Genomic DNA, 26,548 nt, shown 5'->3' on the forward strand with positions numbered 1-26,548 from the left:
TTGAAGAACAGCTTCCCATATTGGCAGGAAGGGGTCCAACTGCTGTGGCTTCCCCCATTGCAACCCCCCCCCCATGCTGGAGACAGTTTGAAGTGCAGTATCGAAAGATAGTTACCTGAGAGCTAAACTACAAAAGACCAATTACACGAGGAGGAGCACGTGAAGGGAGTCGCAATGTTAGCCGGGAAGCCAAGTTTTAAACGACAGATCAGAAGGCTTTGTCAATTTCCCCTCTCTACAGAGCCGGCAAAGATGGCTTCTCAGGTGGTTTATTTATTTCCTCTTTGCCTCCTGAAGGCTCTGTCAGTTTCACGTCTGCTTCTGGGAGGCAAAGAGGAAATTAACAAACTTTCCAAGGAGTGATGTTTGCTGGCTCTGTAAAGAGGAGAAATTGACAAAGCTGTGTGATCTGTCTTTTAAAACTTGGCTTCCCGGCTAACATTGTGACTCCCTTCATGTGAGCGCCCTTGTGTAATTCGACTCTTGTAGTTTAGCTCTGAGATCATGCCCTGACCTGGATAGCACAGGTGAGCCTGATCTCGTCAGATCTCAGAAGTTAAGCAGGGTTGGCCCTGGTTAGTAATTGAATGGGAGACCTCCAAGGAAGACCAGCGTTACAAAGAGAGCAGATTAAGGCAGGAATATAGACAGTGAAAGGAAAATTTTGTGGCATGTGATCAGTGGCGAGCTGTATGTTGAGCAGGGGTACTGGCTTCATCCATTTGGCTCATCTTTTTGTCCTCAAGTGGCACATTGCACCCACATTGGTGGGGGGCAGGCGCTGGGAATGGGGGATCCCCTACCCCCACTGGGGGACCTGGCAGCCCTACGTGTTTCTCCTAGACTCTATGGTATGCCCTCTGAAGCTGCCATTTCCACACAGGGGAGCTGATCTCTGTAGTCTGGAGATCAGTTGTAATTCCTAGGGAACACCAGGCCCTTTTTTGAGGTTGGTAACCCGAATTCTGCACCTTCTTAGAAGCAGGTAATAGAATTATTCTGCAGGGAAACACCTCCTGGTGGTCCCTGGCCCCAGGGAGGCTCAGCTGGCCTCAACCAGGGCCAGGGCGTTTTTGGTCCTGGCCCCGACCTGGTGGAACTCTCTGTCGGAAGACACTCGGGCCCGCCAAAACCTTCCATCCTTTCGGCGGGCCTGCAAGACAGAGATGTTCCGCCAGGCATTTGGTTGAGGCCAACATTCAATTTGTCAAATGAGTCTCCCTGCCAGCATCCCACCTGTGGAGGGGGCGCTATACGGTCATCTGCCCCCCATATATGAGCAGCCACAGGCTATCAACCCACACCTTCACCCTTTGACCAGGTGAATTGTTGAAATGCTGTTTTGTAAGATTGGTGATTTTATTGTTATACCTGTGTTTTTGTTGTAACTCGCCCTGAGCCCACTTGTGGGGAGGGAGGGCTATAAATTGTTGTTGTTGTTGTTATTTTATTTTATTCAATTTATATTCTGCCCTCCCCGCATCAGCAGGCTCAGGGCGGATTACAATTTGTACAAAAATATAAAATACATGTACCTTTAAAAACCAATACTTAAACATTTAAAAATGCACAACAAAGCAATATGGCAGCAGATTTTAACAACAACAACAATAATAATTTTTGAGAGAACTGGAAATTGGAGGGCCAAACCACACGTGACAGCAACAGACCTCTGTTTTTTAAAACTGTCTTGCCTCAATTAAAGCAGCAGAATATAGTATAATTCAGAGCAACAATTAAAGGGTAAAGCAGTGGTGTGGAGTACAATTTAGAATGCTGAATGGCGGGCTACAGTCAGGCACAGAAGTGGTTTTTCCTCCAGCAAGGTTCCAAAATTAAAGTTCAGCTCAGCTGGCTGTGGGGATTGGGACCCTTTTTGCAATTCAAAACATAATTCCCACCCTCTGTGTTTTGCGTGTGTTTGGGACAGACCTTCACTTAAGGATGTGTGTACTCTTTCATTCCTTATAGACAGGGCCCTAGAACTGGAGGGATGTTGAATGCGGAGGGAGGCATTGTTTCAACCCAACGTTCCCCCAACTAGCTACTGCTTTTTCTATTGTAGTCAACAAGAAGTATGGCCTGAGATGTAAGAACTGCAAAACCCATATCCATCATCACTGCCAGAGCTACGTGGAATTTCAGCGCTGCTTTGGAAAAATTGTAAGTGTCCCATGGCCCCCAAACTGATTTTCTCTGCCATTCATTCTCCTGAAACAGTTGCCCGTGCCTGGAAAACACTCAGGCTTGACTACTGCAATGTGTTTGCTTGGGGGTGCTGCCCTTGGAGAGTGTTCAAAAATCCAGATCCTTCAAAATATTGCAATTGTGTAATTGGGACTGGGGTAGAGAATATTGCATGTATCTCCTTTGCAGAAGTATGGAAACCATTAATTTTTCTTCTGGAGCCATCAATAACTTAATTATATAGGATTCAATTTTTTCCTGTGATTAGGGATGAATAAACTGGAGTACATTTATATTAATATTTTAGAAGAAATGCACAGACAGCTATGTTAATTGTTGCATTGAATAAGAAACCGGAGGTTTAGTCAACATTTCACCAGCTAATATTGACCCTCTCTAAACTGGCATTCCCTAATTCTTTACTTTTTGGGGGGGAAATGTTGTAACTCAGGAGATAGACATAATGATACATCTACACGATTGGTTTCTCCCAAGCTCAATGAACATCTAAAATGAATCTGAATTGTAGGATTTGGAGAGAGAGAGAATGCATTGCACAACCCTGTCCACAGAATCCATAATACTGAATGGAGCGGAACCCTAGTCTAAAGACCTATTTGCGTTTTGCCCTATGTCAAAAGTACTTTCAAGTCAGAAGAAAACATGCAACATGCATGTCACTCACCAGGTGTGCCTTTCTCTACTTGTTGTAGATGCAGGAAAATACACTCGTGTACAAATACTATAACCACCTATATGTGGGCTGCATTTCCTCCTCCTGGTGGAACGTCTTTCTTTGTAGCTTAAAGTGATGTATAATGGTGAATTGAGGCAGGGCTGCCTATAGAAAGTTATCCAGTAAATCCCTAAAGGATATATTTGAATGCACACCTTCTAGGATCTACAAACCAATGTTGGGCCAGCATAGTAGCCCCATCATAAAAGACATTCATCCACATCCACTCCTCCTTATAGATCCACTGGATAGCCTTGTAAAGGTAGCTCTGCCTCAATTCCCCATCTGCAAAACGGGCCCAGTGGAAGCCTTTTCCCAAGACACGTGGCAAACACGGCAAAGCTTCTGCAACGGCTTAAATACTATGTAGAAGCCTAATTCGTTTTTCAGTTGTGCGAGTATCGCACAGATGTACGTCAAATCAAAGAACCAAGGCTGTTAATTATCTGTTTTAGGAGAATGTGGCTCCTGTCCTCGTTTTGTAGAGGGATGTGTTCTGCCCCCTTTCCTACATTCTTGGGCAGCATGCGATGCTAATTTTTGTCTTGCAGCCTCCAGGTTTTCGTCGTGCCTACAGCTCTCCATTGTACAGTGCCCAGCAACAAGGCAAGTAACCCAATAGACCCTTGGCCCTCCCTCTCTTGTCTGGTACCCTTTCACATGAGCACAGGAAAGGGCTAGTTAGAGTTGGACCCTTTTTGGCCTATCAGTATCAGAATCGTCTACTATGGCAGCAGCTCTCCAGGGTCTCAGGCAGAGGTCTTTCCCATCACCCACCCATCCTTTCCACTGGACATGATGGGGATTGAACCTGGGACCTTCTGCATGCAAAGCAGAAGGTCTACCCCTGAGCCACAGCACCTCCTCTTGCTGCATACTGCATCCTAACTTATTGGCTTCGTTCTGCAGCGAACCGAAGCGATCCTGTGTTTGAGACGCTGCGAACAGGTGTCGTCATGGCAAATAAGGAGCGCAAGAAAGGACAGGATGACAAGAAGAATGTAAGGGACTTGGTGCTGGGGTGTGCAACATGGATGAATGTTATATGTATTTTCTAGTAAACCCAAGGCAAGGCCTACCAGGTTGAAGTGAGCATGTTCTAAAGGGCTAACGTGACATAGACCAGGGGTGGCCAAACTGTGGCTCGGGAGCCACATGTGGCTCTTCTAGACATATTGTGCGGCTCCCGGAGGTCTCTGAGTATCACCGTGGCCATACATTTTAGTTTATTTCCCTCCCTTTCCTTCTTTCTTTCCATGTCTTTCCCTCCCTTTTCCTTTTTTCCTTGCTTCCTTCTTTCTTTCCATGTCTTTCATATTTTCAATAAAAATGTTGGAGTTGACTCAGAAAATACCTGGGGACTTTGGGGGTGAAGTCTAGCAAGGATGTGACATCACTTTTGTGATGTCACTTCCAAGGCAAAGGTCAGGTGATGGCTCTTCCCAAGCTCCACCCCTTCTTATGATGTCACTTCCAGCATACTGCACTGAAACTCCACCCTTTCCTGTGATGTCACTTTCAGGACACTCCCCCAAACCCACCTCTTCATCTGAAGTCACTTCAATGTATCATGTTTTGCGGCTCTCAAACACCTGACGTTTATTCTATGTGGCTCTTACATTAAGCAAGTTTGGCCACCCCTAACATAGAATTTAGGCTTGTCACTTCCCATCTAGACTCTTTCCCCCTTTCTCTTTACCTTCTGCTACTGGATCCCCCACCATTGCAGCTTAGTCTAGTCTTCCAAGATGGTTAAGGATGTAGAAGCCTGGGGGTGATGATGACTGGGAGCAGGTAACCCTAACAATATTTCCCTAGATTTGCCTCTGAAGACTCGCAAGTACCACCCACAAACTGAGAATCCCATTTTCTTCTTTGCAAGGAGAAAGGAGGTTGAGTTGGTACTCTCCATATACACTCCTGGCATATTGCTACAAGACTTCACTGGTCCTGAGTAAAGTGTCTTCTAAACACCATGTATAATCTCCTCCTAGAATCTCCTAAACCCTGCCTACTATAACATTAGCCAGAGTTCAGCCCACTCTTTCCCCCAGAATTTGGGGGGGGGGGAGGCTCGGTACCAGGAACTCGTGTTTTTTACAGCTCAGTTCAGGCGACTAAGTATGCTTCATTACAATCAGAGAAAAAGCATATGCTATTCGCACTGACTCATCTCCTTTCTTACTTTGTAGCCACTGGCTGCTATGATGGAGGAAGAGACAGAGGCCCCTAAGCTAGAGGGTGGCAAACCAGAGGAAGGTATGTGCCTCGGTAAATCTCTTCCACAAAGGCTCTGCATTTTATGCATTTTCTAGATTGCTGATCTGATGCCGAATTCATGCAGGCCAATTGTAAATGAGGTTGGTGAACGCAACAGAGAGTCCTTAGAGCAAACTCCGTCCACTTTAATCCATTATATTGATTGAATGATGCCCAATGGCAACTATCCGTACGCAACCGTTTTTAAAACAAGGAAAATAATTGCAATTAATTTCAGACTTGCTGCCTTATAGTAAAGCAAGGAGGAGGCAAAGAATTTGACTCTAGGTTTGTAATTCAACATCCTGAGAATTTTGAATTTTGTGGGGGGTTGAGTTTCTAGCCCCTTTATTTGCAAAGGAAGACTAGAAAGAGTCTGTGGACTATGTCTGATAAAATCTCTGCTGCTAGGAAAGGGCTTATCAGGATTTCAGAGGGCTCCGGACTTCATTGCCGGTCTTAGCTCTTTGTCCTGTGACCAGTTATGCGCAGTAAGCAAATATATGCAAATTGGCTTCACATAATTGATGCTGATAGAAGTATCCAGCTATCTTTGGTGCAAAAATTGGATTTCTTTGCTGCAGTTTTGTTTAGTGCAGCATAGGTAGGCCCTTTGATATTGATTATCTGATAGGGCGTATATGATGTCGAACTGCTAGCCAATGCGAAACAGCATGTTACAAAGTAGCATTGTTAGGGTGTGGAATTTCTTTTTCCAAAGTTGCTATAGCAGCTGATTCCTGAGTCTCCTTTTCTCTTTCAAAAGAGGAATTTCTCTTTGATTTCTCTTTGTCATTTTCTGTTAAACCACATGGTGGTGCTGTACGTATCCTTTTGTAAATTCAGATCTTGAAGAGTTTGGGGTTTTTTTTGATGCTATGTGTCTCTGGAGGACAGGACGGTTTGGGGAAACATTGCCTGCCTCTGAGCAGTTGCAGAGTGAAATTCCAAAATTTTGCAGAGCCCCTCTTCCTGCCACCTCTTCTCTTTGAACTTCTCTTGTGATCAAATCAAAACTGATTCAAATTCCTAAGGAAGAGGAAGGAAATGAATTATTTGGATTTCAGGGAGAAATTTGGTAAAGAGGAATTAAGAGAATTTCTCTTAACAATGCTCAGCTGTTCAACTATGGTGGATTTTGTTAGGGGTTGGAAGACACAGCAGGTTTTTCAGTGGTCAGTACATGGGTTATCAGTGATGAGCATACTACGTAACGGGTAAAATAAACATGTGTGGATTTGTGCTATTTGCATACCCTGCTGGTTTCTCCCAAGCTTAATGAACATCTGAAATGAATCTGAACTGTAGGATTTGGAGAGAGAGAATGCTTTGCACAAGTACCTAAATTGTTAGGCGCTGTATAGAAATTAAAAGCAAAACACATCTTTCTTGCGGGCTTACAGTCTCAAAGCTAAGTTCTTTTTTTTTCTAGGGAATAATTCAAGTTGCTGTTTTGGTTGTTTGTTTGCTTAGCATGGAGATTTGCTTATGCCAGACCTCATTCTGGTGTTTGTAGAACCTTGCAGAAATTTCTAAAGGGGTTTTGTGTGTGTGTGTGTGTGTGTGTGTGTGTGTGTGTGTGTGTGTGTGTGTGTGTGTGTGTGAGAGAGAGAGAGAGAGAGAGAGAGAGAGAGTATATTTGACAGGTGAGGCCGCTTGACTTGGAAGCAGGCCTATATGTATATGAAACTTAATGTCCAGCATATATATTTTTTGCACATATATTTGTCTGAGATACTGAGAACTTGGAAATAAATGTGATTGACTTTCAAATTTACCATAATCAAATGGTTTGTTTTACATGCAAGTCAAGCCCCTTGCTGGATTGAGTTGATGGCATTGTGTAGAATCCACATCAAATATCACATCAGTTTTGTGCACATACCGCAATCACTTTTACCTACTTCCCTGCATAAGTTGTTTTGTATGCTATAGGGTCAGGACTACATGAAGGCAGGCAATCAAATCAGCTGTTTGTCATGATGCAGGAGGAATGCCGTGGGGCTGCCTAGGGAAAGCGAGACCTTTCCCCCTTAAGTTACTACAACACCCATGAAGCAGTGTGAAGATATGCATTAAAGATGGGCACGAACAGCAATACAAACAAAAAAAAAGCCATGAACAGCCCGATCTGCTGTTTGCGAACAAGCTGTTCGTGAGGCCCCATTCTAAACGAACAGGTGGCCGTTGCAAGCCTCATTCGTTGATGTTCGTCAAGCCAGACAGTCTGGCACCTGCAATCAATTCCCTTGGCAACTTAGGCAGGGACTGCCTGAACTCTGTCTGAACTCCTGCTGTTGCCCTGGAAACCCCACTCTAAGCCCAATTTAGCTTGATAGGAGGGTCTTCCTTTCAAGTATGGAGCGCCAAATTTGTTACAACAAGGGAGCAAAGACCAGGGGGGAGGGGGGCTCCCAGCTCTGGCTTTGCAGACAGTGGAGAGGGAGAGAGACAGTTGCTGTTGGCATTTTGATAGAGTACATTGGAGCTTGAATTTTCTTTGCGTGTGGTGGGATAGGGATCTACCCCTTCAAGTTCCAGGGCTGCTGCCTGGCTCTGGGCCAAGCTATTATTTATTATTGGTACCTTTCCTGCTGCCTGCTCAGATCAGGTTTCTGGGAGTGGTGCAGTAGGGATCTTGACTTGGATGATGGCTGGAGGAAAGCCTGCTGGCCCCTACGAACAGCCAACCATGAACATGTTCATGAACAGGGCCATGTTTGTGGTTGTTCGTGAGTCCCTGTTCGTGGATGGCAATGAACAACGAACATCATGTTCGTGGGTTTTTTTTCTGTTCGTGCCCATCTCTAATGTGCATACATGAATTATCATGAACAGATTATCTGCCTTTCCTTTTCACGAACAGTCATGATGGGTAAAGAATATAGTGAAAAATACAAGCCATGGAACTCTCATACACATTCCTTCTTAGGGCCAAGCTACAAGTGACGAATGACACTTGAACGGCAAGTGGATAGAGTGGAGGGCAAGTGAACAGGGAGAAATAGACTTGCTGTTCAAGTGTCATTCGTCACGTGTAGCTTGGCCCTGAGTTACCAAAGTTAAAACAAGACTCTGGTGAACACAGGAGGGTCTCAGAAACAAATAAGAGTTCCCATAAAGGAAAGCTAATATACAAATTGATACAGATTTGGACAGTTCACTTGACGTTACCATTAAGGCTCACTGAACAAGGTGACAATGTCAATAAGGGACACGTCACCGCTTTAATTCACTAACTGTGAGGTGTTCAGTGTTTTGGTTTGTGTACTTGAAGAACGTGACAAACAGCAGATGGGAACGTGGCAGCAGACGTAGGAAGCTGTGGGAAAACGATATGCTCATCATGCCTGCGCAATCATCTTTTTTAGCACAACTGAACACGCCAGAACTAGTCAAATACAGGGAAACCATTTGTCGAATCTTCGAGTGTATTGATTGCAACTTCCAAAAATACTGCAAGCTGCAGAAGATAGAACACCTGGTCAGTGTAGGGAGCAGAGAGCTAAAGGGATCAATAGTAGCAGCTTTATATAAGGTGGCCAGAGAAGAGAGAGAGAAAACAAAACAGCAAGGCCATTGTCCTTAAGAAGCGAGACTTACCATGTGCCTACTTACGGTGGACTGTCTCCTATATCCCTTGCCCACTACTGCTTGGCAGGAGACAAATAAAGGGGGAAAAAACATTGCTAGCTTCTGGGTACAACCCAGAAGTGTCAAGTAGTAGTTCTAGAAATCACTGGAAACTCTATAGTAAAGCCATAGATTTACCATAGAGTTGCAGTGATTCCTAGAGCTACCCATTCACCCTTCCAGGTTGTACATAGAAGTGATGTCACCATCTGAGCTTGGCAACCCTAATTACCATGGTAGCTTGGAAGTGAGGCCAAGGTACTTTGTACATGCTCAGAGTGGTTTCTTTTTTGGAATAAATTTTGCTTTCCATGACTTGGACGGGGGGGGGGGTGGTCTGTCAACTTTGTTTCCTCTTCTCCTCCCCCCTGCCTAGGCTCGCTCTCCCTCTTCTGAATGCAGCCTCTTTCTTTCTTTTTTCTTCTTCTAGGAAATCCAGAGGGAGACAAGAAAACCGAAAAGAATGCCCCAGATGATAAGGTACCTGCCTGCCCTTCCTTGGGAAGATGGGGGAAAGAAAAGTGAATGTCATCACGTGCCTTTCCTAAAAAGAGGAGGTGGTTCTCAAATTGTCTGGAACTTGCACACATTGATGGGCAAGCCCTGCACCCTATTGCCAGATGCACGTGTGAGCTAGTTCAAGTCAACTCGGAGGGGCGTGGGACGTGGGTGGATAATGGAAACGTGCATTTGGATCCTATAATTTGTTGGCTAAAGATAGTGATAGTGAGACATATGAAACTGCCTTACACTGAATCAGCGAAAAAGACCACCTAAGTCTCCAATCAAAAAGTTTATCTTGCATAGTCTACATGAAAAAATTTAGAAAACCAGAGGCCATTAAATTAGGAAAATATATAATTAATACTTAGAAGAATTTTTTCATAGGTAACACAATTTCCTAATAGTTCGATATACTCTTTATAATGACAAGGTTAGGTTGGGTAAACTTCCAAGCCGCTCAAAGTGCCTCGTGAGCTTCAATGCTGTCAGGAACTCCGTTGCCGAGTCTTAATATGTGTGATGGTTGTTGTGGGTTTTCCGGGCTGTATTGCCGTGGTCTTGGCATTGTAGTTCCTGACGTTTCGCCAGCAGCTGTGGCTGGCATCTTCAGAGGTGTAGCACCAAAAGACAGAGATCTCTCAGTGTCACAGTGTGGAAAAGATGTTGGCAGGTAAGTTATATCTACTCAGGAAGGTGGGGTTGGGCTGAGTCATCCTTTTCCACACTGTGACACTGAGAGACCTCTGTCTTTGGGTGCTACACCTCTGAAGATGCCAGGCACAGCTGCTGGCGAAACGTCAGGAACTACAATGCCAAGACCACGGCAATACAGCCCGGAAAACCCACAACAACCATCGTTCTCCGGCCGTGAAAGCCTTCGACAATACATCTTAATAGGTGTGTTTATTCTCTTGAATAGAACAAGAAACAGCAGACTGGATTTCCCCAGTCTCACTACTTCATTGCTCTTTATCGCTTCAAAGCCTTGGAGAAGGATGACCTGGATTTCCAGTGAGTGCTAAGGAGGAAGGGGGAATATTTCTCATTTTTTCACCCAAGCAACACATACCAGGCTCAGCTGGTCTTGAACTCACTACCTGATGGGGAGGGGGGGGAGTCCCAGCTTGGAGTGACTGGGTTGTCTTTTGATATACCTTTTTAAGCTGTCGGCAACAGAATGGAGTCCTAGATCCTGCCGAAGACCAGGTATCCTGGCTCTAATGGCAGGAGTGTCCCAGTTTGCATATTGTTTTGTTTGACTTTGAGGTTAAGGTCAGTGTTGGAAAAATGTCATGTGAAGACAGCATGTATGCTAAGTTTCCTTCTTAATTGGCTGAGTGGAAATCTGAATTCAGAGGCCTTTGCACAGGTAAAGGAAAGCAAAGTTTCACCTCAAATGTCACTTATTCTACTGCTTGAATGGAAAGTTCTTATGAGAGAGCAGGGCTTTTTTTCAGCTGGAACGCAGTGGAATGGAGTTCCGGAACCTCTTGAAAATGGTCACATGGCTGGTGGCCCCACCCCCTGACCTCCAGACAGATTGCCCGTGGTGCGGAAAGCAATCTAAACTCCCCTCTGTCTGGAGATCAGGGGGCGGGGCCACCAGCCATGTGACCGTTTCCTCCGAGGACAACCCACTGAGTTCCACCACCTCTTTTCCTGGAAAAAAAGCCCTGTGAGAGAGTGTTTTCAAACCAGTGCTCCCATGTGCTGCGCATGGTACACAGTTGATCATCGTGCACTTTGTTGGAAGCAACTCAACCGACCCATCCCACCTGAAATACACATTTGCATCCTTGCAGAGCAAGAATATTTATTGATTTGAAACATTTCAGATTCAACGTTATTAGAGCTCTGTGTAAACACAATGCCTGTTCCCCTTAATTCAGTGCCCTCTGTCCTGTTCATAATTTCAGTGGAGCAGTTAAGTCAGAATAAATGACTCCTAAGTATGAATTTCATATTACCCTTTTGACATCTACCTTTTGGGTTTCTTTTCCTTGTTCTGTTTTGTTTTATTTTACTGTATTTTGTGCCAATAAATGGTTTACAATGATGATGATGATGAGTCCTAAGCAGAGATAGGCATGAACCAGGAAAATACCAAACTGTGTGGTTTGTGGTTCATCACTTTTTACGAACCACGGACCATGAACTTTCATGAACTTGCCCCGGTTTGCGAACCGGTTCATTTGGTTCATGAAAACATCATTTCCAGGGTGGCAGCAGGTCTGCAGAAAGCCCCTTCCCCTGTTGCCTAGGAAACTGATTGATTGGCGCCAGGCTGTCCGCCGTGACAAACCAAACGAATTGGCCTAAAGTTCATGGCAGTTCATCAGAAATGGGCTCTGACAAACCGCCAGTTTGCGAACCACAAACTGGCCCAGTTCGTGACAAACTTTGGTTCGTATTTCAGTTCTTGCCCATTTCTAGTCCAAAGTCCTACAAAAGAAGGATCTTTTGGAGGTCAAGTTTAACCCCCATCCCCAGTACCGTTTAAGGACATATAGCAGAGAAAGGGATGGTATGAAAGCACAACCTTTATGCTTGCAAGATGGGGCAGTGACTTTCTTTTAAAATAGTGATGGGTTAGAGCCCTACTCTCTCTCACACAAAATTTTATCTCATCCTGCAAAGAGCTCAAGCTGATGTACACGAGTCTTCCACCCCCAAATTTATCCTCACAACAGCCCTGTGAAGTAGGCTGGCCTAAGTGTGGCCTGACCCCCAAGCCATTCAATGGATTTCATGGCTGAGTTGGGGGGGGGGGTTGAAGCATCTTTTAGCAGCTTTTGAATCTGTGGTGACTTGTGGAGGGAGGAGAATGAAAGTGTTAGTTGCTAGGCAACACCCCAATGTTCTCCGAATCCTTCCTTGTCTTGGTGAGTGATGGCAACACTGGTGCGAGGGAGATTGGTTAAGCAGTTGGTTAAGTACTCTGGATGAGAAGAATAATTTAGCAACCTGTCCCGGATACCAGAGTCTGAATGTGTATGCACGTCTTGGTTTGCAGCAATAATTTTTTTTCTTGGGTCAATTCTCTTTCAGCCCTGGGGATAAAATTGCCATTGTTGATGATTCTAATGAAGAATGGTGGCGGGTAAGGACGAAAGGGGGAGAGATGGGGGGCAGAGAGGGGAGAGAGATATATAACAAGCCCTAGATACCTGTGCCATGGCCCAGCCTTATCATTCCAGGGGAAGACCCATAAGCTTGGGGGAGGGGTCTCCAAGCATTATTACTTTGGCTGTCCTGTGTTTCATTTTATGGGTTTTAATCTTTTAATTGTCTGTTTGCTGCCTTTGGGAACTTAGCACTGAAATGTGCTAAAAATTTGTAATAAATAAAACTTGAGGTTTGCCTTGCTTCTGGCTTTCGAACTAGGACCCTTGATTATCTTGTCTCTCTTATCACATTTATTCTGCCCCCAGTGCTGGTTTTGTTTTGTTTTGTTTGTTTAAAAAAAGTGCTGGTGATCAAATGTAAAGTTCCTTTGGTTTCTACCAATTCCCCCTTCAGGACTTCGGGGAGCCTCTCCAAAAGGTGCCTGCACACGTTCTCTTTTCCACCTCTATTTAAACTCACTTACAACCAGGGCTCATTTTGAGGGGAAACGCGCAGGAACACAGTTCCGGCAGTTCCCCAAAGAGGTCACATGTCAGGTGGCCCTGCCCACCTGACTCTCGACCATTTTGGGCCCATTTCAGCCTGGATTGGGGCCGAAACGGCCTAGATTGGGCCTCTGACAGGTGGTGGATCACTCTCCCTCTCAGCAGCGGCCCAATCCTGACCATTTTGGGCCCCTTTTCAGCCATTTTCAGCCCCTTTTTGCCATTTTGGGCCCAATTTCGGCCCTGAATGGCCAGGATTAGGTCCAAAACAGCCAGGATAGGTGATGTCAGGGGGTGTGGAATATGCAAATCAGTTATACTAATGATACACTTCCAGTGATGGCAAGAGGCGTGGCATATGCTAATGAGCCATGCTAATTAGTTCCTCCGGCTCTTTTTCTACAAAATGACCCCTGCTTACAACCTTGTGAGGGAGGTTAGGCTGGCAGAGAGTGATTGTTCCAAGATGACCGAAGGGAACTTGAACCCCCCAATTCCCCAGACCAGTCACTGTACCAATCTGAGGGGGGTCAATGCTCGATGCTTCCCCTCCAGCGACACTGTTACTTGATCTAATGAATTATGAGTTTAGCTCGTCCTGTGATTTCCTGTCTCAAAGGTCATTGCTGGATTTGGACACTTGCTGTTTGTGGGATCCAGATTTCCTGGTAGCCTGATTTCCTTTCCTTAACATTGACACGTCAGCCAGGACAAAAGCGCTGGCAGCTTTTCGAAGGCGCACACACACGATAACATTCGATAGCATAATTGCATTCAATTTATATACCGCCCATCAGGACAACTTAATGCCCACTCAGAGCGGTTTACAAAGTGTGTTATTATTATCCTCATGACAATCACCCTGTGAGGTGGGCGGGGCGGAGAGAGCTCTGAGAGAGCTGTGACTGACCCAAGGTCACCCAGCTGGCTTCAAGCAGAGGAGCGGGGGATCAAACCTGCCTCTCCAGATTAGAGTCCTGCTGCTCTTAACCACTACACCAAACTGAAACTGAGCAATGCACATCTGAATACGCACTTCGTCATGCAAGCTTGTTGAGTGACTTTGGGCCAGTTACACACTCTTAGCCTAACCCACATCACAGAGTTGCTATTGTAAGTGTTGGAAGAGGAGGATTCAGCGCTGTCCCTTTCCTCAGGTTTTGTCAGATACACCCCAGTCTATCTGCCATGTTTGTTTCTATGTATAATGCTCTGATCCTCTGAGAATGTGCGGGGGATCAAACCTGGCTCTCCAGATTAGAGTCCAGCTGCTCTTAACCACTATACCAAATGGGCTCCCTGCACATAGGTGCAGGGACAATCATCACAAGGAGTGATGGGACAGGCAGAGATGTTCAGCAGGCCATGTGAAACCTGTGGGGGCCGCCTATGCTGAGGAACAGGACTTGAGGGTTTCTAATTCTTTGGAAAGACTTGGGTTCTTTAGCAATGAATTCCCCTGTGATCTCCAGGGTTCATTGCAAGATGTCATGACAGTTACACAAGTCGAAAACATACTTCCACTCGCAGAAAAGTCTTGTTAATGACTAAGTACATGCTGGCACAAACATGTAACGGAGATCCAACAGCATTTTTTTCTTTTTTTAAAAAGGAAGAAAAACAGCCTTGGAGGAGAAGCATTTTGAACACAGATGTGATTCATTTTTGTTTTCCAAATCATTTTTCCAAGTGAATTCCCCTTTTTGGAGGTTCAAAATTGCATTTGTCTGTTTTCCAGGCAGAATTCAGTCTTTCCCCAAGTCCCACTTGATTCGGTTAGGCCAAAAACAGGGAGAGAATGGGCTTAGTGGACAGGTTGTGGGGGAATCGGTCGATAAAGGAAAGGTTAAGCATTTGTTTCTGTCTAATGATGTGTCTTGCTAGTGCCCCACCCCTGCATTATCATTAGGAGGCAACCATTGGGTTGCAATCCCCATTTTGCTTGCATATCTTGCAGTTCCACCCTTAGTCAGTAACTTGTTGCTAACCTCTTTTGCAGGGGTCATTTCGTAGAAAAAGAGCTGGAGGAACTCATTAGCATAACTCATTAGCATAACTCATTAGCATATGCCACACCTCTTGCTATCACCGGAAGTGTGTCATTAGTATAACTAATTTGCGTATGCCACACCCCCTGACATCACCTATTCTGGCTGTTTTGAACCTAATCCTGGCCATTCAGGGCTGAAATTGGGCTCAAAATGGCAAAAAAAGGGCTGAAAATGGCTGTAAAGGAGCCCCAAATGGTCAAGATTGGGCCGCTGATGAGCGGGAGAGTGATCCATCACCCGTCAGAGGCCCTATCCAGGCCGTTTTGGCCCCAATCCAGGCCAAAATGGGCCCAAAATGGCCGAGAGTCAGGTGGGTGGGGCCACCTGACTTGTGACCTCTTTGGGGGAACTGAGGGAACTGTGTTCCTGTGTGTTCCCCCTCGAAATGAGCCCTGCTCTTTTGTGACAGTAAACTGAACCTTTTTTGCAAACAACTGAAAGGATTATTATGGTTACTACATTTTAAGTCTTTCCTTTGCAAAAGATTGCCTTTTATAAGGGTTCAGTTTCTTACAATACTTTAAAAAAAATGTTCCCCAATTGACAAGAAGCAAATTTACTATCCTAGGAATAGCTTAATGAGAAATCCGGCATCTCCGCTATTAGTTCTTAAAAGCGAGGATGTGCTTGGAGAAGGGTTAATTGCAAACTGTAAAGGTTTGCTGTTTTGCAAAGAATCATCAGAATTGTATCATTAGCCTGGTCCTTTTTGGTGGTTACGGTCGGGCTGGTGAATGGAGGTTGGGGATTGATGTCTTTATGACTTACCCATATATGTAATTCACTTAGGGCAAGATTGGAGAGAAAATTGGATTCTTTCCTCCAAATTTCATTATACGTGTACGAGCAGGAGAACGGGTGCACAAGGTGATGCGGTCCTTCGTGGGCAACAGGGAAATTGGGCAGATCACGTTAAAAAAAGATCAGGTATGTTATCTGTATGCACTCTGCTAGTGTGCCTCTACATACATGCTAAGCAGGGCTTTTTTTCAGCAGGAACGTGGTGGAATGGAGTTCCGGCACCTCTTGAAAATGGTCACATGGCTGGTGGCCCCGTCCCCTGATCGCCAGACAGAGGGGAATTTAGATTGCCCTCTGCGCTGCTCCAGTGGTGCGGAGGGCAATCTAAACTCCCCTCTGTCTGGTGATCAGGGGACGGGACCACCGACCATGTGACCATTTTCACCAAGGGTGATTTAAACTTTTAAACCCCCCCCCTTGTTCCAGCAGACCCAAAAGTGACGTCATTGTGTTCCACCACGTCTTTTCCCAGAAAAAAAGCCCTGAGGCTAAGGATGCCAGCCCAGCCTCTGCATATAGAGGGAGCTTTCGGGGCCAGGACCTTGAAAAACCAGCATTGCATGCACCGCAACTTACAGCAAAAAATTGGAAGTGACATCAAAGCCACTCATGATACTCTAGGAATTCCCCCAAACTCTATGGTAAAAGGAACAGTTGGGATATAATTGTGTAACTTTGGTCTAAAAGGTTCGGGTCAGGGATGGCAAGTTTGCTTTTTTTAAAACTTGTGAAAACTCTGCCACCTTGAGGAGAAGCTTCACCCCTGCCCCCTCCCCAAGTCATTCTTACTAATCTGTGTTTGTGTAAAAAGCAAGGGCTGTTTTTTCTCCTTTGGGGAATGATGGCAACTTGGAATGCCTTTTGAACCTCTCTCATTTATTTCTTTTCCTTCACTGGACTCTAGATTGTGGTGCAGAAGGGCGAAGAGCTGAACGGGTACGTGAAAGTCTACACTGGCCGCAAGGTGGGGCTCTTCCCCGTCGACTTCCTCCAAGAGATCTGAGGCCCAACTCTGGCATTTAAAATGGTTTCCCAGCCAGGGCCAGAAAGGGCCAGGTCGTTTCCTTGGGGAGCAGCTCCCAGCTGAGAAGGACTCTCGACAATGGAGTTGGGTTCTGCGAGAGCTCACGAGTGATGATAATATCCTACCAAGGCCCATATCTCTGAGCTAGCATTCAAGGCGAGGAGTGTGTGGAGCTGTCACTTTGAAGGCCTCTGCGCTCTCCTAAGTGCTCTTTGGACTCTGTGGTTTGGTGGCGGCAGATCCCAGAAGGGGTTTGGCCATCACCTTTGATGATGCAACCACGGGGGTGCTGAGATGTGGCCCAAGCTGCTTCCTGTCTGAAAAGGAAGCGGACAGATGATTATTCATGTCGACTGCCAGACTCCGTTAATGGCATTTGCTGCTCTCTTCTGCAAGTGGCACCAAGCTTGTGTGGTTGTGTGTGTGTATTTATTTGGAGACAAATGGCTGTCCCTTTGCTGGCGGGGGGCTGCCCTGGCTTCTGGTGTTACTTCCATTGCTTAAATCTTGTTATGTTTTGCCGATATGTGTTATCTCTCTATCCCCGATGTTCTATCTACCTTGGCATAAAGCAGCAGGATTTTGGATTGGTGTCCAACGAAGAAGGCCTGGCTGCTTACGTAAAGTGTGGGGCAATTTGGCTCCTGTTACGTTAAAGAAATATACCTCTCTCATTATCTTCTTGCTTAGTTTTTCCTGCTGATTTAAAAGGAATTCTTGCTATGTCTTCTCCTTTTGATAACCTAACCTCAGTTATGAGGAAGATTTGATGTATTAGACTCCATTTTTTTTTTGGCAAAATGTGTGCACATACATTTCTCTGGAGATAACAACTACTGTGGCTTTCTTTGTTGACATGCACTGGGGGGAAGAATGTTCCGGGTATCTGTTGGGTTGACCCACAAGGAAATAAGAGTTTGGTTGGTATGGAAAACTAGTGCTTGCTGTTTCTGAGCCACTGATGTACTTTGAGATGGTTTGGGTGTGCCTGGATTCCATGTTGAGCCGAGGCCATTGTATGTTACAAGGACAAGGCAACCAAGGATGCACATGAGATATGACAATCCATGCAACTGATGTGGTTATTGAAGTAGCCATTGGTACATCAACCCTCTGGAAAGATGTGTGAGCTACACGTGTACTTGTGAATTTTTGAGTGGCTAACCATGAAAAGAAGGCCGATTCCTTTGATACATAACAGTACTGTGTTGATTTGAAAGTCCAAGTGAGCTGGAAAATTGCTTCTCTTCTTCATAATTATGGGAAGGAGGAAATTCTACAGAAGGTGAGCTCTGTCCTGGGTGTAGAGAGTGACAGATTTCTGGAATGTTTCAGGAGTGCTAAGAAAGTTTATAAGCAGTATCAGGGTATGACATGTAGGGTTGGCACATTTGTGGGGGTTATAGCAGATGCTGCTCTTCTTGCTTGCTGCATCCAGGTGAGGCCTGAAGATCTTCCAGAATTACAACTGATCTCCAGGCCACAGAGATCAGTCCCCCTGGAGAAAGTGGCTGCTTTGGAGGGGTGGGAAGACTATGACATTATACCACACTGAGGTCCTGCCTTCCCCTAAACTGCATCCTCTCCAAGCTCCACCCCCCAAATCTCCAGAAATTTCTGAAAATGGAGCTGGCAACCCTACACGTTTCACATAAGTCTTTTGCCCACATTCTGAATACTTGCCAAGTTAAATTAAATATGCCTTTGTGCAAAACTAGAGATGGACACAAATTGGGGAAAAACCGAACCGTGCAGTTTGTGGTTCATTGTGTTTCACGAACCACGAACTTTCAAAAACTTGCCCTGGTTCACAAACCAGTTCATTTGGTTTGTGAAAACATCACTTCCAGGTCAGCAAAATATCACTTCTGGGTCAGCAGAAAGTCTGCAGAAAGCCCATCGCCCTTTGTTGCCTAGGAAACTGATTGATCGGTGCCAGGCTGTCTGCAGTGATTAACCAAAAAATGAACCAAACAAACCGGCCTAAAGTTCATGGCAGTTTATCAGAAATGGGCTCTGACAAACCACCGATTTGCGAACCACGAACCAGCCTGGTTCATGCCGAACTTTGGTTCTTATTTCAGTTCGTGCCCACCTCTATGCAAGACTATCTGCTGGGGGATAGCACTCACTTGTTGCACGATGACACACTTGGTGTTTCTAAATGTCCAGACCAAGCAAGCTCACAGACTCACTTGCTCATGCTCACTGGCTCACAGCTAGTCATATGAACTGGTGCATTATGCTTGGTTATCACCCACCCTTTGCAAACATGCAACTTACTGTTCCTTCTCAGTCTCTGTGGTCTTCGTCCTGAGCGGTCAGCAAGACAACATCCTAAAACCCCTCTTCACAAATTACAATGAGCACATATACAATCTGTGAACCATGTAACACTTGGATTTTTGAAGAAAATGCGTTGAATAATTCTCAAGTTACTTTCAGCTCATTTATACAGGTACTGGTCCCTGGTCTTGATTTCTTTCTTACAAAGAGATGTACATGTGTATATAAAGGATATAGGTATGTAACATGTGAACCAGGCCTAAGTCTTGCCTGGATCCATAGTGCTACAAGGTAGAGAGTAGCCCCAGAGTAGAGCAATCACTACCAATGCAATGTGTTTAGTGTGAAAGTGCAACAGTGCTCAACTGTAATTATAACAATTCATGAAACTCCAATATCAATACAATCAATCAATAAGTCAATAAATATACATATTTTATAAATATACTCTATTTATAAACAGCAAATTATTCAATGAAAGCAATGAATCACCACCATGTTGGTCAGAGCAGAAGCCTATGAAGAAGTGAAACGTGAAACGGGATGGAATATTTATGCCAGCAAAGCCTGTAGGCGGTATCTCTGTGAGTTGCAACTAGACATGGGCACGAACAGAAAAAAAACCCGAACATGGTGTTCATTGTTTGTTTCCATCCATGAACAATGAACATTGATGAACATGACCTGTTCACGAATATGTTTGTTGTTCATGGGGGCCAGCAGGCTCTCCCCCAGCCATCAAGATCCCTACAACACCACTCCCAGAAACCTTACCTGAGCAGGCAGCAGGAAATGTACCAGTAATAAATAATAGCTTGGCCCAGAGCCTGGCAGCAGGCCTGGAACTTGAAGAGGTAGATCCCTATCCCACCACACAGAAAGAAAATTCAAGCTCCAATGCACTCTCCCTGTCTCTCTCTCAAAATGCCAACAGCAACTGTCTCTCCCTCACTGTCTGCAAAACCAGAGCTGGGAGCTCCCTTCCCCACTGTTCTTTGCTTCCTTGTTACAAATTTGGAGCTCCACACTTGAAAGGAAGACCTGCCTATCAAGCTAAATTGGGCTTAGATTGGGGTTTCCAGGGCAACAGCAGGAGTTCAGACAGAGTTCAGACAATCCCTGCCTAAGTTGCCAAGGGAATTGATTGCAGGTGCCAGATTGTCTGGCTTGATGAACAGCAACGAATGAGGCTTGCAACAATCACCTGTTAGTTTAGAATGGGGCCTCACGAACAGCTTGTTCGCAAACAGCAGATTGGGCTGTTCCTGGCTTTTTTTTAGTTTGTATTGCTGTTCGTGCCCATCTCTAGTTGCGACTTCTCCTACGAGTATACAGCATTATCTAAAGGATTACTTTATTTTTCTAAAAAAGGGATTTTGACCAATATTGAAATATCCAGACTTTTGCAAATCCTTCTTGGATCAATATATTGACTTTTAGGAGTTTATGTTCAGACTCTACCTGTTGGATTGTCATGTGATATTTATACATGATATGTATCTAGGAAGGGCCTCCCCTTGTTGTGTTGCTTTATTTCCCTAGAGTGCCCTCTGTGGCTGTTGTATCCCTAGTGCTGTCATACATCTGCCCATTCTTCAGATACTAGAGCTATGTGCTGTGCTTATACCTATTTGTTGTCCAGCTAAGCCAGTACTACTCACATTGAAATCCAGTCTTGAGTGGAGTCATAATGCTCAAATAAGGTAAATTAAGGTACATGCATACATTCTCTAATTCAACAGTACTCACTCAGTGGCTCGGGAGCCATGCCACACATGGTTCTTCTGAGCATCGGTTTCCCCAATGTGGCACCTGTTGCATGTTTCAGGAAATTGCTCAGTGCAACTTGTGGTTGACAGATGGTTTCCATTTTGAAACAGCTAACACCAGAGGAATGGGTAAGCTGTGAGCCTCTCTGAAGGGCAGGCCTCATGCCAGAGATGGAAGTAAATTGTTGACAGTAATTGTGAACGGATCTTTAATTTCATTCAAGCCATAGAATGAATACCACTGCTGTAACCCTTAAAGCAATCTATATTTTGTATCCCTAGCATGGGGTACCTTTCCATTCGAGAGAGGGTTATGGACGAGTGAGAGGCCAAAAGAGAGCAGGGTGCCCTTTAGAAGAACTTAATGTGAATTTGTCTCTGGCAGGTGATGCCAGCATGAAGGTGTGTTGGCTGTATTTCAACCTCACTTAAAGAGTTGTATGGACATAAAGAAGTCTGCAAATAATGTTAATTTGTTCTTCTTATAATATGTGTGCCAGAAGTGTTTGCATAGTTATTTGACTGGATGAGATAGTTTGAGCAAAAAGAAAATGTACAACGGATATGGTGAGTTTGAATATATATATATCTATCCAGCGCACTGTCTAGAACCTTTCAGTATTGCATCTGTGGTGACAGAGGGATAGGAAATTAACTACCAAGATGGAGTTAGTTTGGCTAAAGTAATACAAATTGAGCACGTTTCTGTGTCTAATATATGCACAATTTACTGTCTGTGCAATGCTCCCTGCCTCTTGTCTCATTGGGCATGAAGGTATACAATACAGTAAAGGGGAGCTGCATAATGAGAAACCAGTGTTGTGGTTGCGAAAACTGACAATTCACATTGAAAACCCAAGGATGTGTTCTGCTTGAAGGGAAGTACCAGGTTATATATAGTGTATGTGTGATTGCACAGCACGATTGGAGAATACGGTGTTTGGTGCAGAACTTCTTAGCATCCTGAAAATATCTGTATTCTTCAGAAAACAGGTTCAAGCTAGGTACAATATTAAGAATTCTGTGGTTGGATTTCCTGAACATTTTTGTAAAGAGTCCAGTAGCACCTTTAAGACTAACTAACTTTATTGTAGCATAAGCTTTTGAGAACCACAGCTCTCTTCGTCAGATGCATCTGATGAAGTGAGCTGTGGTTCTCAAAAGCTTATGCTACAATGAAATTGGTTAGTCTTTAAAGGTGCTACTGAACATTTTTAACTGGACTGTATGTTTGTGCAAAAGAGAGAGATTTGGGCCTGGGCTGCAGGGAACAGATAGTTAATCCCTTCTGCCGTTTTCCTGATTTCTCATGGTCCCCTAAAGCTATTTTTCCCTATCTGGGGAAACACACCAGTTGCAGAATGTTGTTCATGCTAACACTCTAATGGGGCAAAAATCAGCTGGTGGGCATTTAGGAAAAAGGTGCAGGGTAAATCCCTGAACTGTGGCCCTGATCTACATTTAGTTACCCCACAGGTGCTTTTTACCAATAATTATTTTTTTAAAAATGCTTAGGAGATCCGATCACATATCTTTCAAAAACTCCAGTTTGAATCTAACCCTTATGCTTCCAGAGATAAATGTGCAAGCATTCGGTTAATGTCTTGAGCTGCAGTGGAGCTAAGAAGAAGTACTGTTTATCATAACCTGAAGCTTTTATGTTCTTAATTCTAACAAGCAGAATAATGTATAAATGCAATAAACAAATGGATATTTGCATAATTGATTCCCGCCACAGAAGTTGGCTTTTCCTTAGCACAGAAATTAGATTTGTCAAGTGCACACAAACACGAAACCCACAGCACTGAGTACAGATTTCCAGTAAGGAGGCATTATGGTAGGCTGATTCCACACACGTTGGATAATGCACTTTCAATGCACTTTAGCTATCGTTTGGAAGTGGATTTTTTGTTTCAAACTTGAAAAATTCAGTTCCAAATACTGGCTGCTTCCACACACGTTGGATAATCCACTTTCAATACTCTTTAGTGAACATTTGAAACTGATTTTCCATGTGTGGAACAAAAAATCCACTTCTAAAGGATTGCAAAAGTGCATTGAAAGTGCATTATTCAATGTGTGTGGAAATGGCTGATCTCTAAAGAGGATTGGAAGTGCATTTTCCAACGTGTGCGGAATCAGCCGTAGCCTGAAGTCACGAACGTTTTCAGGCAGAAGATGTGGGCTCCGGATAACGAGTGTCTTCTTGTGATACTGGAAGTGAGATTCTACAAAATCCTCTCATCTTCTGGATCTATTTTCAGTGAAAAATGTCCCCTGCGTCTTCTGGCCTGGCGAACACAGACAAGCCAGAAGCCACGTCCCTGCTTGGAATGTGAAACCAGAGAGTACCCCTGGGAACGGGAGCACAGCTTGGTGGCTGCCATGTATGGGAGCTGTAGAGACAGGTGCAGCCGAGTTTGTTGATTTTCACAGTTTAAGTCACTGGAAAAATTGTGGGCCAAGCGGTTGCATGGGAGGAGGGAGGGGCTGTGCCGCTTGATTCCGAGGAGCGAACAGGTGCTGCTCATCCATTTGTGGTGTCTGAATCACGGCTAGTCTCATACCCTGGAAAACTGCTAGTGAGTCAGTCTGGGCAGTGGTCGCAAAGCCTCATAATGTAATCTGATTTTAGATCTCCAGGGGGCACTAGAACCTTGCAGGACTTTGCCATTCAGGTTAGGAAAGCCACCTTTCTCAAACAATTTGCTCTCCCTCCCCACCCCTTTCTATGTCCATCATTTGATTGCTGAGTAACCACCAGGAACCACCTTTGGCAGAGGAGTCTGTATCCCATCCCTCTGCAGAAGAGTTCCAAGGCCAAGGAATTTGAATCAGACTTTAGCAGGATATTGTTTCTCACCATCTGCTATGCCCATAAACGGGCTCCCAAATATTTATTTAAATAGCTTGAAACTGGACTATTTTAATGACTTTTAAAGATTATTATTGATTTTACGGTTTAATTGATTCACTGTGTTTTATGAAGGTTGTTAGCCGCCCTGAGCCCATTTGTGGGGAGGGCGGGGTATAAATAAAATAAAAATAAATAAAATAAAATAAATAATAAATAACACCATCTCACCTGTTGCAGACCCTAAAGCTATCATGGGGCAGTGACTCCATCCCAGGATATGGGCTGGTTAGATAGGGAAGGGAAGAAAACGGGCTGTATAGGGAAGTAATGGTGTGTGTGTGTGCTGCTCTAGGTATTAATCTGAAAAGCTATCATGGGACAGCTGCTGCATCCCAGGATATGGGCTGGCTTGATAAGGAAGGGAAGAAAACAGGCTGTATAGGGAAGTAATGGTGTGTGTGTGTGCTGCTCTAGGTATTAATCCGAAAAGCTATCCTGGGACAGCTGCTCTATCCAAGGATATGGGCTGGTTTGATAGGAAAGGGAAGAAAATGGGCTGTATAGGGAAGTAATGGTGTGTGTGTGTGTGTGTGCTGCTCTAGGTATTAATCTGAAAAGCTATCATGGGACAGCTGCTGCATCCCAGTATATGGGCTGGCTTGATAGGGACGAGAAGAAAACAGGCTGTCTAGGGAAGTAATGGTGTGTGTGTGTGCTGCTCTAGGTATTAATCCGAAAAGCTATCATGGGACAGCTGCTCCATCCCAGTATATGGGCTGGCTTGATAGGGAAGGGAACGGGCTACATAAGGAAGTAATGGGGTATTAATCCATTCAGCACAAGCTGAAGAGTTTTTTTCCCCCCTTCCAGGTCCAATAGTACTTCTGACTCTTGAAATCTCGTCCCCAGGAAATCTAACTGGTCTTTAAAGTGCTGCTGGACCCGAATCTTGCTCTTCTACTACAGACCAACACGGCGACCCACCTGAAGCTGTTTCCCCCTCCAATTACTTCTTGTGGAAATGATGCTCATGCTCTCCAGGACAGAATGACTTTTGCCAGCAGCAGCAGCAGCATCCAGGTCCCTTGGGGGTCTCGTAACAAATGACTCTTCTCCAGGGACCTGGTGCCATTAAGGGCGGACTTGGGAGCAGGCGCCCAGTTTCCTCCCCTTCCCTGCAGACCCACCCAGACACGGAGTCAAGTCCATTGACTCTCCTTGCCATTTCATTACAAAGTTCAGCCCAGGACCCTCCCCTCCGCCTTCTGATGAAATTGCAAGTTTCTCTGCATGCTTTGCAAACAAGCCCCTTTTATTTTATCATCACTCCACTTCCAGAACCAACCTGGCTGGAAAAGTCAAGGAAAAGTCAACCCGTTCGGGAGGCAGGTTGGGTGTGAGATTCCAGGATGGGTTGTGCTGTGCCAGGTGGCTGCTAACGCTAGCCTGAGCAACCCATGAGCCATCAGCTATGTATTATGACCTGCTGTGCCAACCTCCCTTATAAGTAGGAAATGTAATCTGATTTTAGACCTCCAGGGGGCACTAGAACCTTGCAGGACTTTGCCATTCAGGTTAGGAGCGCATGAGCATCAGTTCTACAAGAAGTAATTGGAGGGGGAAATAGTTTCAGGTGGGTCGTCGTGTTGGTCTGTAGTAGAAGAGCAAGATTCAGGCCCAGTTCAAGACCAGTTAGATTTTCAGGGGATGAGATTTCAAGAGTCAGAGGTGCTACTGGACCTGGAAGGGGAGAAAACCTCCCTTCAGTGTGTGCTTTTCATATTAATACCTAGAGCAGCGCGCGCACACCCCATTACTTCCCTATACAGCCTGTTTTCTTCCCTTCCCAATCAAACTAGCCCAAATACTGGGATGGAGCAGCTGTCCCATGATAGCTTTAGGGTCTGAAACAGGTGAGACTGTGTTAGAAACAATGGGCCAAGCTACACATGACGAATGACACTTGAACGGCAAGTGGATTGAGTGGAGGGCAAGTGAACAGGGAGAAATACACTTGCTGTTCAAGTGTCATTCGTCATGTGTAGCTTGGCCCAATGTCTTGCTAAAATCTGAATCTAATTCCTTGGCCACCGAGAACAAGTCTTTTGCCTTCTTTGATGTGAACTCCCTTCATGCATTTGGTTTTCTGTGGTCTTCTCCAAGCCAAACATATCCAATCCCTTTAACTTCTGCATGTAGGAATGTACCCAAGAATCCTCTAACCCATATTTATTTATTATTTATCGTTCCCTTGTTCACTGAGGGCCAAGCTACACATGACGAAAGACACTTGCCTGGCAAGTGGATTGAGTGGAGGGCAAGTGAACAGGGAGAAATACACTTGCTGTTCAAGTGTCATTCGTCACTTGTAGCTTGGCCCTGTGACTCAAGTTGATTATATCGTTTAAGTCAAGTACAATCAACAGGATAAGGTAACCAATGAACAATGTGATAGGGTTCGGATTGCAGAAACCTGAAACACAGCGGAAACACGGCACAAACATTTAAACATAACACTATGCAGAAATGACATAGTCGGAGCATGCTTACAGCAACAAACAGTACCCAGTAATACAGTCTACAGTTCCTATCCTTTTACTAATTCAACCATTTCATTACAGTACACCCTTTTTACTGTGCAAATAAAGTCCTCTTGAAGAACTCAGCTTTGCATCGTTTATGGAAAACCAGGGGAGCAGTAGCCTTCTGAACTTCGTCAGGCAGGCCATTCGATAAAGCAGGGGCTACAATAGCGAATGCATGTGTATGGGCATTTATTGATGTATGCCAGTAAGCAAGGCCAATTTTTAAAAAAATAATATTATTTTCC

At 44.8% G+C, this 26,548-nt stretch overlaps 1 protein-coding gene across 2 annotated transcripts in view; it reads left to right on the forward strand.

Moving 5' to 3' along the window:
* STAC3 (SH3 and cysteine rich domain 3) overlaps positions 1-19,522 on the forward strand; it is a 29,977-nt gene extending 10,455 nt beyond the window's left edge. For both annotated transcript variants that reach the window (XM_055003933.1, XM_055003934.1), the window contains exons 4-12: positions 2,066-2,163; positions 3,475-3,529; positions 3,833-3,924; positions 5,116-5,182; positions 9,246-9,295; positions 10,239-10,330; positions 12,368-12,419; positions 15,771-15,908; positions 16,687-19,522. In XM_055003933.1, coding sequence (XP_054859908.1) covers positions 2,066-2,163; positions 3,475-3,529; positions 3,833-3,924; positions 5,116-5,182; positions 9,246-9,295; positions 10,239-10,330; positions 12,368-12,419; positions 15,771-15,908; positions 16,687-16,785 — 743 coding nt within the window. In that variant the 3' untranslated portion in view covers positions 16,786-19,522. The remainder of the gene's footprint in view (positions 1-2,065; positions 2,164-3,474; positions 3,530-3,832; positions 3,925-5,115; positions 5,183-9,245; positions 9,296-10,238; positions 10,331-12,367; positions 12,420-15,770; positions 15,909-16,686) is intronic.
* Positions 19,523-26,548: the final 7,026 nt, after the last annotated feature.

Source organism: Eublepharis macularius, chromosome 19 (genome assembly GCF_028583425.1).
Source record: "Eublepharis macularius isolate TG4126 chromosome 19, MPM_Emac_v1.0, whole genome shotgun sequence".
Lineage (NCBI taxonomy): Eukaryota > Metazoa > Chordata > Lepidosauria > Squamata > Eublepharidae > Eublepharis > Eublepharis macularius.